Source organism: Oryzias melastigma, linkage group LG18, assembly GCF_002922805.2.
Source record: "Oryzias melastigma strain HK-1 linkage group LG18, ASM292280v2, whole genome shotgun sequence".
NCBI classification, from domain to species: domain Eukaryota; kingdom Metazoa; phylum Chordata; class Actinopteri; order Beloniformes; family Adrianichthyidae; genus Oryzias; species Oryzias melastigma.
The window spans coordinates 893,964-907,325 of NC_050529.1; the positions used below are offsets into that span (position 1 = coordinate 893,964).

Here is a 13,362-nt window from a genome sequence, read left to right on the forward strand (position 1 = left end):
ACGCCGCTTGCGGCTTTAATTTTTGTCTGTTTTCTATTTTCTAATCAATGCATTTAATTGTTTCTGTAATGAGTTTTAAACAATTGTGTGTTTGTCCTGTATTTTTCAATCTATGCTTGAAACAAACCAGTCAATCAATCAAATGATGCTGACATTTTAATAAATAGTAATTCCATTTATAACAATTACCAATGCTGGTTACTTTAAAGCCCCACTTTGAGAAAAAGTTTGTGTTTTTAACGTGTTTTTTTCTAAATTGACATTAATTAAGATTAAAATAACTACGTTTCTAAGTATCTATTTAATTGAAATCGCTGTGAATCAGGAGCATGCAAAAAAGATTGTATTTGTGACATAGTAACTGAAAACAATATTATTTATAATTTTTCTTGCACGGCTTGAGGTTGTGAGAGGCTGTAAGCTAGAGGGAGAGCATGTGAACTAGCGGCGTGTTTGGGCAAGATTCGGGCGATACGATACGTATCCCGGTCACTTTTCACTTTTTGGTACCCATCCCAAGTAAAAACTAAGCAGTACAAGTTTCATAACAACAAAAACTTCTAGTCTGACTGAATATTCAACACAAGCTGGTTCTTGGCAGATCTTGTTTTGGTTGCAGTGTATATCTGCTCAAAGAGGCTCAGTGTGCAGTTCTGACAACTAGCGGTCAGGAGTTTAGGTGGAAAACAAAAGTAAGACTTCAAAGGACGCTCAATAATTAATTAAATATCGTCTTTTCTGCATTTTAAATTGATGCAAGTATCACCAAATGAAATATCACAGAATATATCGCTGAATTGAATTTTCCCTACACCCCTAGTGTGAACAGAGAGCTCTCAGTTAGGAGTTACAAGGTGAAAAGAGCGGGGTTTCTCTGTGCCAACAGCCCCCCACTACTCAGAGGTGAATTTCCACTGAACTCCTACCGCTCTGCAGAAACTATGTTCTAGAAAACTCCACCGTTTTTAGATTTTGACTAAAAAATGGATCATCGTTACTAAAAGACTTGGGAACGCTTTGAGATTAGATCAACAGACAATTGGAGTGGGACTTAAAACTAAACGTGTCCAAATATTTCATTTTCCCGTTGGGTGATCACCTGAGGAAGGAGAACCGTCTTTGTTCACAGGATCCACTTTTGAAGCAGCAGGATGCCCGGGAAAAACGGTGACCAGTTCAAAGCCGGAGACCTGGTGTTCGCCAAGATGAAGGGCTTTCCGCACTGGCCTGCCAGGGTATTGATGCTCGCTCAAACAGTGAACGGATTCCGGCTGCAGGCTGATTCGCTAACCCGCCTGTATGTTTGCAGGTCTGTAAGGTGGACAGCGGCTTCAAGAAAAGGATACCGGTGTATTTCTTTGGGACCCATCAGATGTACGTCCAACTTACCTTCTGTGTGACACCAAACAGCATTACTTCAATAGATTTTTAAGACCTATCAAATATTCACTTAGTTCCAGTAGATTTAAGTTTAAGAACAACATTTTATTAACACTTTTTCAAGTCAACAGCAACACTTTTGTATGTTTTGTTTTTTTTAATTTTCACAATTTTTGTAGCAAATCTATATAATATTTGGCAGCTTCTAAAACAAATCTCTACCTGTGATTGATCTCTCTTCAGAGGAAGCATCCCACCAGAGAATATTGTTCCTTATTTGGGCAATAAGATGAAGTACGGCAGTGGCGTTCGCATCAGAGGCTTCGTGGAGGGCATGTGGGAGATCCAGAACACACCTGGAATCGGGACCAAGCTCAAAGTTTGTCCTTCCTTATTTGTATCTCATGAAAATGAGTCAATCTATGGTTAAAACGACCAGTAGGATAACGCAGACACTCTGAGCTCTGATACTCTGAGCTTATTATGAACGTGTCTCATTAAAAGTTGAAAGCTTGTTGTAGTGCTGACATGTGTAAGGTCACACATTCTATTGTCATTCCAGGTTCCAGGAAAGAACAACGTTGCAAAACCCTCCAAACCATCTGCAGCTGCGAAAGCTACACCTGCAAAAAAATCTGTAACGTCCAAGGCTGCGCCTGCGAAAACATCTGCAGCTGCAAAAGCTACAACTGCAAGAACACCTGCAGCTGCAAAAAAACCTGCAGCTGGTAGAGCCACACCTGCAAGGACATCTGCAGCTGGTAGAGCTGCACCCGCAAGGACATCTGCAGCTAATAGGGTTGCATCTACAAAAAAATCTGTAGCATCCAAGGATGCACCTGCAGAAACATCTGCTTCATCTGAGGCTGCACCTGCAGAAACATTTGATTCATCCGAGGCTGCACCTGCAGAAACATCTGCAGCTACAAAAGCTACAACTGCAAGAACACCTGCAGCTGCTAGAGCTGCACATGCAAGGACACCTGCAGCTGCAAGAACACCTGCAGCTGGTAGAGCTACACCTGCAAGGACACCTGCAGCTAGGAGAGTTGCATCTACAAAAAAATCTGTAGCATCCAAGGATACACCTGAAGAAACATCTGCTTCATCTGAAGCTGCACCTGCAGAAACATCTGCATCATCCAAGGACACACCTGCAGAAACATCTGCTTCATCTGAGGCTGCACCTGCTGAAACATCTGCATCATCCAAGGACACACCTGCAGAAACATTTGCATCATCCAAGGACACACCTGCAGAAACATCTGCTTCGTCTGAAGCTGTACCTGCTGAAACATCTGCATCATCCAAGGATACACCTGCAGAAACATCTGCTTCATCTGAAGCTGCACCTGCAGAAACATCTTCATCCAAGGCTGCATCTGCAGAAACATCTGTACCATCCAAGGCTGTATCTGCAGAAACATCTGCATCTTTGAAACCATCTGCAAAATCTGAGGGTAAGCCTGCTGAAGCTCGAACTACAGCAGACACCACGCCACCTGCAGCTGTAGACGAAAAGCCTAAATCGAAGGCTGACAGCAGAACATCTTCTGGTAGAAGTACTCCGAACAAAGCGACTCAGGAACTTGAAAGCGTCGTCCGGGCTTCTACAAGGACTTCAACTAGAATAACGACCGACAAGATAAGTGACTCTAAACTTCCAGAACCTACAGCGACGACGAGAAGCGCAAGAGCGCTAACCAGAGCAGGATCTGCAGGAGAGAGTGACAGACAAGTGTCTATAAACAAAAAAGAGGTTCGTTTACTAGGATCTGAAATACTGAGTTCAAATCCGGCCGTATGCAGATGACTCTGTGCTTTATTTAAAAGCTTATAGCTTTATAAGAGTTCAAATTATCAAGTGGTGGAAAGAAGGAAAACATCATAAGAAAATAACACTTTGGTTCTTCTCTGTTTCTTCAGACCAGATCGAGCAGATCATCAGAGCATAAGACAGAGACCACAGTCACAGCTGAAAAAAACACTAAAAACAGAAGACAAACCAAAGTAGAGATGACTGCAGCTGCTGGCTGCGCAGACAGGGAGGAGACTGCTGCTGCTGGATCTACAGCCAAGAAGAGGAGCAGAGCAACGCCCTCAGAGGTAACCATAACGACCGTAAAGCAGATTACTGCCAGCACAGGGAGCCAGAGAGCAGCTCACAACTGGAGCTTTGTTTTCAGAATCTGAAATTAATTCTTGACTAAAGTGTGAGTATCAAAAATCTTTTCACAGTCGTCCTGAGGAAGGACCAGATTGTTTTGATCAAAAGTTTCGCTCCCACCCCATACTAAAAAAAAATCTTCACACACTCCATTAAAATTATTTTGGATATAGTGAACGACATCTTACCTTCACTGGAAAACAAAAACAAACAAAAAAAAAACAAATACAATGGTTTTTCCCGCTGACATCACAGCGGGAGAAACCGTTAAAAAAAGCGAGCCAAAATGGATCTCCTTTTGGGATAAAAAAAATAATAATTTCAGTTGTTAAAAAACAACAAAAATAGCATTACTTACTTTTCTTTCTTTTTATTAGGAAAACACATTTTTGCACAAAAGTTCACCATTAAAAACTAGAAAAGTGGCATTACCTGCGAAAATGCTAGTGTGAATGCTCTTTACTGAAGATGCTGAAACTTTGTTGAAGAAATCTACTGTAAATGCTGAAGGGATTTGCTGAGATTGCTAAAGACATTTGCATAATGTTAAAGTTGCAAAAGACTTGACGTTTTAGAAATTCCAGAAAGTGCACAAAGAATTTGATGAATTTCTTGAAAAATTGAAAATATTTGCAGACATTTAAAACCACATTGAAAGAATTAACTTAGAATCATCCCAAACTTCAGTAGATGCCAAATTAGCCAAAAAGCTAACGGATTGCTGATATATTAGCTTAACTCAAAATTAGCCCAAAAAACAAAAAAAAGCCAAAAATGCTAGGATGTTGCTAAAATATTTGCTTAACTCTGAATTAGCAAAAAAAAAAAACCTCAGTAGATGCCACGTTAACTAAAAGAGCTAGCACGTTCCCGATATATTAGCTTAACTCAAAATAGCCCCAAAAACATCACTTAATGCTATATTAGCCAAAAACATTTTTCTGAAATGTTATCTTAACTAAAACATGAAAAAGCAAAATCCTTAGTAGGAGCCATATTAGCCAAAAAAAAGCTTACATGTTACTAAAATACTAGTTCAACTCCTAATTAGCTTGAGGATCATCAATAGATGCCAAGTTGTCCAAAAAATATTAGCGTAATTTAAAATTGGCTCAAAGAAACCCTGGGGATGAAAGAATATCCAAAGAGCTAGCATGTTGCGAAAATATTAGCTTAACTCAGAATTAGCATAACAAATCCCAGTAGATGTCAAATTACATAAAAAAGCTATCATGTTGTTGATATATTAGCTTAACTCAAATTTAGCCCAGAAAACCTCATTAGATGCCACATTTGCCAAAAATGTTAGCATGTTGCTAAAAGACTAGCTAAACTCAAAAGTAGCCCTAGATACCTCAGTAGATGCTAAATTATCCAAAACAGCATTTTTCTAAAATGTTAGCTTTACTCCAAAAGGAAGCCCCAAAATTAGCCAAAGAACTAGCATGTTGCTAAAATATTAGCTTAACTCAAAATTGGCATCAAAAACCCTCAGTAAAAGCCAAATTAACTAAAAAAAGTTAACATGTTGCTCAAGAACTAGCTAAACTCAGAATTCCTCTTAGAAGCCTCAGTAGCATTAATGTCAATGATGTTTAACAGAGAAAGAAAATAAAACGACTGATCAATAAAAGTGTTAAATAAAGACGACTGTATGAAAGAATGTTTGTCTCCTCTGTTCTCTGTCAGATTGATGAGGAGCAGGAAGTGAAGAGGAGCACTCCTTCTGTGAAGAAGAGGAGGGCCGAAGAGGAGAAGGAAGAAACCCGAGAGAAGCCGAAAGAGGAGAATAAAAGTCAGGAGGAGGGAAAAGAAGAGACTTCAGAGAGGAGGGGGGAGAAAAGAAAGAAAGAGGAGGAGGAGGAGAAAGAGGGAGCAAAGACGAGAAGAGCCGAGACGAAAGAACAGAAGCAGGAGGCGAAGACGAAGGAGGGCAGAGATGGAGAGAAAGGGAGGAGAGAGAAAAAGACGGAGGTGGAAGGAAAAGGTAGAAGTAGAGAGAAGGAGGTAGAGAGGCGGAGGGAGCTGAGGAGCAACAAGAGCCAGGGAGATGGTGAGGAGGAGCAGAAGGAGGTGAAGCAGGAAGGTGCGGAGGAGAAGAAAAGAAAGGAGGAAGAGAAGCACGACGAACCAGATAAAGCCACCACAAAGGAGGAGGATGAGGTAATCCTGAATTCATAAATCTGTGGGGTAACCGTGGGTGGAGCCTCAGAGAAGGAGGCGGTCCTTATGTAGCGCCTGTAGCGCCCCCTGCAGTTCCAAATCAGGTGACTCCTGATGATCTCTGTCTCGAGCAGCGGCGGCGAGACCTCACCGACCGTAGGGAGAGCCTGATAAAGTCGCTGCGAGGTCTGCTGAAGAACGGGAAGGAGGTGAAGAGGAGGAGGGAGGCGATGAAGAGCGGCCAGTAAGAGAACCGCCTCCATCTGTTAAAAAGATAAAATAACGGTTCGAGGTTTGAGGTGATGCGTTTGTTTCTTCAGGAAAAACATCGACTTGAAGAAGATGAAGGAGCGTTCAAAGGAGGAAAGAAAGAAGAGGAGAAGGGAGGAGGAGAAAGACAGACGAAGGAAAGAGGAGAAAGAGACGGGAGATATGACCAAGAAAAGAGGGAACCGCCAGAAAGAGGAGGAGAAGGAGTCCACTCCAAAGACAGACCGGAGGAGAGACGAGAAGGAGGAGAAAACGAAGCAAAACAGGGAGAGAAAGGAGAGTCGAAACGGAGAATCGGAGGAGAAGAAGAAGAAGAAAGACGACGAGACGGAGCAGAAGGAGAAGAAAGAGGAGGAGAAGAGGAGGAAGAAAGACGACGAGACGGAGCAGAAGGAGAAGAAAGAGGAGGAGAAGAGGAGGAAGAAAGATGACGAGACGGAGCAGAAGGAGAAAACCTCCACTGCAGAAACCAGGAGGAACAAACCAGATGAAGCCCAGACCAACCAACGAGGAGCCAAGCAGGAGGCGGAGCTCCGGGAACGACCGAAGGAGAAGAAAGAGGAGGAGAAGAAGAAGAAGAAAGATGACGAGATGGAGCAGAAGGAGGAGAAGAGGAGGAAGAAAGATGAGACGGAGCAGAAGGAGAAGAAAGAGGAGGAGAAGAAGAAGAAGAAAGATGACGAGACGGAGCAGAAGGAGAAAACCTCCACCGCAGAAACCAGGAGGAGCAAACCAGATGAAGCCCAGACCAACCAACGAGGAGCCAAGCAGGAGGCGGAGCTCCAGGAACAAGCCGACCGATCGAAGGAGAAGAAAGAGGAGGAGAAGAGGAGGAAGAAAGACGATGAGACGGGTCAGAAGGAGAAAACTTCCACTGCGGAAACCAGGAGGAACAAACCAGATGAGGGACAGATAAACCAACGAGGAGCCAAGCAGGAGGCGGAGCTCCAGGAACGACCGAAGGAGAAGAAAGAGGAGGAGAAGAGCGGAGACGCCGTGCAGCAGAAAGACGAGGAGAAGAAGGACGAGAAGAAGATCATCGGGAAGATCGTGAAGGCCTCCCAGGGGACCAAGATCCAGGTGAAGACCATGATGGGGGGAGCACCTCCTGGGCTGGAGGAGGACAAGAAGAAGAAGGAGGAGCAAAGGGAGAAGAACCCGGAGGAGAACAAACAGGTTTCATCTGAGGGAAAGGAGAAGAAAAGTTCTGTTCCTGAGAGGAAGTCTGAGAGACTGAGCGTCGACCAAAAGGAAGGAGATGTGAGAAAGGAGGAGCCACACAGGAGGAGAGGGGGAGGAGGAGTCGAGACCGCCGTGAAGAAAGAGGAGGTGGAGGAGAGGAGGACACGGGAGCACAAGAAAAAAGACGAGAAGTCTGAGGGGAAGAGTGAGGAAAAGAAAGAAAAACGGGCCGACCAATCCAACATAGAACAGCCGGAGAGGAGGAGGAGTCTGGATGAGGAGGCGGAGCCAAAGAACCGGGGCGTGACGCTGACCGACTCGGCTCTGCATCGGATCCACGGAGACATCCGGATCGCCCTGAAGAACGACAATCCTGTAAGACACGCTTCTGGAGAGGAGGAGGGGTTACTCCTGCAGGGGGGAGGTTCAGGGGGAGGAGACTCCTGAACCTCCTCCTCTGCTAGGAGGAAAAAAACGCATTCTAAAATAATTAGGACAGGTGTCAAACTTGGACGCACAAGGGGCCAAAACCCAAAACTGATAGCTAAAAACGCTGAACCAGAAAGCTGAAAACGCTGAAGCTAAAATATTAGCCAAATTAGCCTAAAAAACAAAAAAAAAAATAGTTTTTCCAAATAAGTCATTGATAACAGTAAGATAAAATGAGCTGGAGGGCCGGATCCGGCCCCCGGACCTTGACTTAAGTGCAGACCCACTTCCTGTTATCAGATGTGACTGAATCTTCCTCTTCCTCCTCCAGGACATCAGCAAGTGCCTGTCAGCGCTGGACCAGCTCAGCATGCTGTACGTGACGTCGCAGCACGTTCAGAGACACAGTGAGCTGGTTTCCACGCTCAGAAAGGTGCGCCGCTTCGCCAGCAGCAAGTTTCTAACAAGTTTCATGTCCCACTTCAAACCAGAACCTAACTTTACTGCCGCCGTTCTGCCTCAGATGCGATACTACCGGGCCAGCCAGGCCATCATGGACAAAGCCTCCATGCTCTACAACCGCTTCAAGAACGCCTACCTGGTGGGGGAAGGGGAGGAGGTGGTGAGCGCCACCTTCCTGCGGTCGCTGCTGGAGGAGAAGGAGCAGGAGGAGGCGCAGCGGGTGGAGCGCTGGAAGGAGAAGCTGCAGGAGGAGGGCAGCAAAGCTGAAGGTAGGAGCCTGGAGAGCCTCTGAGCTCACACTGCATCCGGGCCGGCGAACGCTGAGGGACACTCGCGCTGCTCCCGGTCTGGTCCGGCCTCTCCCGTGTTTTGTTAGGATCACGTTTTTGCCGGAGCACTTTCCTGTCAAGTCTGGGTTATTAATGACTTAAACCGGGAATCGTGAGAGCGCGTATAAAGTGAATATTTGTGTGTGTTTCAGGCTGTGATGAGCCCGTCACCACGTCTCACCCTGTGAAAGTCTGAGACCCGCCCACGAGGATCTTCTGCCATGAACCCTTCAGCAGTACAGTTGGTATCCTGTCATGAAGCAGCAGCTGCAGGTCGGGACTCTGCTGAGCTGAAGCTCCGCCCAGCTGTTACACTGAGAAACTAGGAAAAGCATTAACTGTTCCATCACTAACTTGATCTTTTTTTACTTCCTAAAGCTGATTTTAAGCATTAAACCCCAACAGGATTCAGTGCTGCCTTGCTCAAAGGCTCTGAACCAGCTGCTGTGTTCTTGTAAAGTTTGTATAGAAATATTTTATTGTCTCGTGGGTTTGATTGGTTTTGATGTTTTTATTCTGTGTAGGAAAACTCCAGATCAGATTTCTGTAAAGACTTTTACTTTGAAACACTGTTTTTGTTTTTTTAAATGAAACCAAACTGTTTGTTTTTTTGTTTGTTTGTTTTCTCAGTAAATCTTTGATCCTGAAAAAGTCATAAAACACTTTGAAACTCCCTGAACGAGTTTGACTGATTTGGGTTCAGAAAATCCTCCTTTCAGTCCAGAAACCTTAAAGCTGATTCTCTGATACACGTCTGACCACCAGAGGCAGCGCTGAGCTGAAGGTTTTATGTGCTGGTCCAGAAGGTTCTGATGTATGTTTCTCAAGGATTCGTCTTAAAGGAAGCACCTCGATCGAGAGACGAGCTGGTGACCAATCAGCTCTCACCTGACCGACCTTTATCGATATCCACCAGGTAAAGTCCCACCTTGACCGGCGTTCCAGTCGGCTCCTGTGGACGTCGTTCAAGAACTTCCTGGATCCACTTTACAGCTCAGAGAAACATTAAAAATGTTTTATTGTTCTAAAGCAAACTCAGATCAGGAAGTCTTTTGTCCTCATTCTTTTAATTTGAACACAAAGTTATCAAAGATGAAAAGATTAAAAACTGAAGATTATTTTTCTTTCCAGAAGAAACTGAACAAAACATTTGAATAAACGATTATTTCTGGTTTCACTACATCCTTTAATTTGACTCCTGTCTTTGTTTATTATTTAGTTTTGAACTCTGACGGGTTTTAAAGTCTTCAAGCTGTAACGTCAAGTTCTGAGTTTGTCTGAACTGGATCTTCTTCAAAAACAAAGTTTTTTTTCTCAGAAATTTACAACTTTCTGTAAGAAATAAAGAAATTAAAACTACCTTTTATTCCATCAAATAATCAGATGTCTTTGAAGAGCTGATGATTTATTTATTTTTTGTGTGTCTGCAGACCTCAAGATCATCACCAGAGTTTATTCTGTGAGACGTTTTCCTCTAAACAAAACTTATAAAAGTTCTATTAATATAAATGCTTTACATTCAAATATCATTATTACCCATAAAACTCCTGTAAAGATCCGCCTAAAGTTCAATAAGAAGAATCTGTGTTTATGAATGATATCAGATTCGGAAACCTCAACCCATAAATCAATTTTAGATCAAATGTTTCAGTAACGACACATTTAAATTTGCAGAACACTGTATTAAATGCATATAATTTAATACAAATGTGTATAGGAATAGTGCTAATTGATGATCAACTATTAATAGATATTAGTAGTGATTACTTCATAGTTTGTTCATTACATTTAAAGTATGTTTTATTAATAAGCAGTAAAATGACAAGCCATTTTCTATTTAATAAATTTCCTTTTTTTAAAATTATATTAAAATATTTTATTTTCTAAATATTGTTTTTCAATCAAATTTCCCCTTTTTGTGACTGAAACTGTTTGTTTATTGGGGTAAACAAACTGTTTCCGGTCGTTCCCCGCGGCGCCGCTGGGTGGCAGCAGAGAGTATTTGTCTGGATGGAGTGGGCGGAGCTCCACTCAGGGGGAACTCTACGTCACAGAGGGGCGTGTCCGCGCGTACGTTCCCCGGAGGTGTGTTTGGTCCGCGCTCCACAGGCGTCGACTCTTCTGTCTTTTTTTTTTCTTCTTTTAATTCTGAAAGTTGACGGAGGAGAACCAGACCGGAACTTCCGCGTCCGACCCAGCGGAACCAGAGCAGAGCGGAACCGGAGCGGGGCGGGGGAAATGGGACCGGAGCTGCGGTGAGCGGCGCCGCCGAGCAGCAGCCGCGGACCCGGCCGGCCCGCCGGGGATGGCCCACGTAGGCAACGGCGCCTCCGCGGAGGAGGAGGAGGAGGTGAGAGGAGGGGGAGGAGACCCCGGACCGGTACCGGTACCGGTACCGACGCTTCACTCTGTAACTGGCAGCGCCGCTCCTCCGGGGCGCGTGAAGGTGCGCGCGCGCCTGTAACCAAATCCATCCGTGTGTCCGTCAGTGTGGGGCTGTGACGTCACGCCTTACCTGTGCTGTGAGGTTAATGAGCATCACCGCGGATCGGAACCAAAGCGGATCAGAGAATCCGGTTCGAGGTTTTTCACTTTAGTCCTTCAAACGGTCGCAGCACGTGAGTGGCCGGCGTGACGTCACAGTGGTTTGTCATTATTGCTGAGTCATTAAAAAGTGAAGGACACGAGCGGTTTGATCGAACCAGAACTCTGAGTCCAAATCCAGTTTTTAGTCTGGAAAACAAAGAAAGGGAACCGCTAAGGGGAATCCAGATTGAATGTGAACTGGATTCTGAATGAAAACTGGTTCTGTTTACATCCTGTAGTCTCAGATGGAATAAAGATATAATCTGGATTAAAGGTTCTGTGGGTTCTTCTCAGCCCGGACCGTCTCTCTGGTATGAATAATCCATCATTCTGACAGAATCCTGACTGCTCCGGCGCCATGGCAACCGTCCTCCTGTCAGAGTGGGTCTGTAAATGTCAGATTGACGGGTCAGGGAGGAAGCAGAACCTGCTGACAGGATTCTGGTGAAGTCATGCTGTTATGTCACTGTTAAGGTCGTTCTAATGTGTTCTGGTTCTGCTTTGCTGTGGACCTTTGGGTCTTCAGGTCCAGTAATCTGATTAATCAGAGATCTGGGTCTCCATGAGGCTGCAGGTCTACAGGAAACCTTGTGACTGAGATCTGGAGCGGATTAGGAGGTTCTGCAGGGACACGACTGGGGTGGGTCGGATTTGACTGCAGAGGTGTTCTGCTGGAGGAAACTGGGTCTGCAGCTGCTCAAACGCACATGCAGACAGATGTGGTTCTGCCTAAAGCATAAACCAGGTCTGCAGCTGCGCAGATGCAGACGTATGTGATACTGCACTGAGCAGACGGGATCTATTGCTGTGCAGATGAGTATGCAGATGTGTGATTTTGCATAAAGCAGATGGAAACTGAGCCTGCAGCTGCGCAGATGCACATGCAGACTGATGTGATGCTGTACAGAGACAGAGCCGGGTCTGCAGCTGCGCAGATGCATGCAGACAGATGTGATCTCACATAAAACAGATGGAACCTGAATCTGCAGATGAGCATTTAGGCAGATGCAATTATGCTCCAAGCAGATGGAAAACTGGTCTGCAGCTGCGCAGACGCAGGTTTGATTCTGGACTGAGCAGACGGAGGAACCATGTCTGCTTTTTTCTTCTTAGACTTTCATGTTGAATCTTTATTTTCTGATCTCATTACAACCAAAAGGTTCATTTTTGTACCAAGTTTTCTTCAAAAACTTTCTCACAATTTTAAAACTTTTAGGTCAAATAACGAGCCGAATCCGTCAAACGCCGGTTGGTTTCTGTCTCCTCGTTCTGCTGGTTTCAGCTCAGACCCTCTGCTGCAGCTCTTAGCCGTCAGCTGTTGTTTCCTGTCAGACTTCCTGTTGGGAAGGTCACACTGACGGTGAATCCACCTGCTGCTGGGATGCAGGACTGACCCCCCCATGTTCCTGGTCCTTCAGCGGCTCGTTCAGACTGACGGTCGCTGGTTCAAATCATAATTACAGCTCTGCAGCCTCCAGGATGACAGGAGGAGCTCCGTCCGCGTCCGTGGTTATCCGTCTGAAGTGTAATCAGCTTTGACTGAGGTGACTCTGGCGTGAGGGGCTTATGCTAATATCAGGTGTGGCTGAGCTGCTCCGCCTCTGCTCAGATGATGGAACTGAAACATCTGCTTCCATAAACTGAGCTCCAGACTGAGGAGACCTTTGAGGTTTCTCCTCCGGCTGTCCTGTAAATCCAGTTTTGAGCCTGCAGGAAACGCCTGGAGCTCCACTGAAGGAGCTCTGTGTCCGACGCCATTGAGAGCTCCTCCCTCTGGCCTTTGACCTGCAAACAACCAGACAGAAGTGGAGAAAAGTCGTCCATGTGTGAAGTCCAACGTCTGACCCCTCCCTAAAAGGAGCGCTGCACCCCCAGTCATTTAAAGACAGTGAAACCTTTGTGAAAACGTTAAGACCGACGAGGGTCCAGAAAAGGACTGCTTTGATCCGGAAATCATGCTGGGATCAGACTGAAATCATACTGGAATCATCCTAGAATCAGACTGAAATCATGCTGGAATCAAACTGAAATTATGCTGGAATCAAACTGAAATGATCCTAGAATCAAACTGAAATGATCCTAGAATCAAACTGAAATGATCCTAGAATCAAACTGAAATCATCTTAGAATCAAACTGAAATCATCCTAGAATCAAACTGAAATCATCCTAGAATCAAACTGAAATCATCCTAGAATCAAACTGAAATCATCCTAGAATCAAACTGAAATTATCTTAGAATCAAACTGAAATCATCTTAGAATCAAACTGAAATCATCCTAGAATCAAACTGAAATCATCCTAGAATCAAACTGAAATCATCTTAGAATCAAACTGAAATGATCCTAGAATCAAACTGAAATTATCTTAGAATCAAACTGAAATCATCCTAGAAT

The 13,362-nt window shown here is 44.5% G+C and overlaps 2 protein-coding genes across 5 annotated transcripts in view; both read left to right on the forward strand.

Moving 5' to 3' along the window:
* psip1b (PC4 and SFRS1 interacting protein 1b) overlaps positions 1-9,572 on the forward strand; it is an 11,106-nt gene extending 1,534 nt beyond the window's left edge. The window contains exons 2-13 of one of the 4 annotated variants that reach the window (XM_024287707.1): positions 1,130-1,235; positions 1,310-1,374; positions 1,624-1,759; positions 1,943-3,139; positions 3,307-3,486; positions 5,237-5,710; positions 5,845-5,954; positions 6,031-6,287; positions 6,375-7,537; positions 7,923-8,024; positions 8,115-8,322; positions 8,535-9,572. In XM_024287707.1, the coding sequence (XP_024143475.1) occupies positions 1,152-1,235; positions 1,310-1,374; positions 1,624-1,759; positions 1,943-3,139; positions 3,307-3,486; positions 5,237-5,710; positions 5,845-5,954; positions 6,031-6,287; positions 6,375-7,537; positions 7,923-8,024; positions 8,115-8,322; positions 8,535-8,578 (4,020 nt within the window). In that variant the 5' untranslated portion in view covers positions 1,130-1,151 and the 3' untranslated portion in view covers positions 8,579-9,572. Of the gene's footprint in view, positions 1-1,129; positions 1,236-1,309; positions 1,375-1,623; positions 1,760-1,942; positions 3,140-3,306; positions 3,487-5,236; positions 5,711-5,844; positions 5,955-6,030; positions 7,538-7,922; positions 8,025-8,114; positions 8,323-8,534 lie in introns of all 4 variants that reach the window. The other 3 variants (XM_024287708.1, XM_024287706.1, XM_024287703.1) reach the window with 3 other exon arrangements.
* Positions 9,573-10,382: 810 nt separating this feature from the next.
* Positions 10,383-13,362, forward strand: part of LOC112155797 (tetratricopeptide repeat protein 39B) — a 23,159-nt gene continuing 20,179 nt past the window's right edge. The window contains exon 1 of the mRNA XM_024287737.2: positions 10,383-10,732. Coding sequence (XP_024143505.1) covers positions 10,688-10,732 — 45 coding nt within the window. The 5' untranslated portion in view covers positions 10,383-10,687. The remainder of the gene's footprint in view (positions 10,733-13,362) is intronic.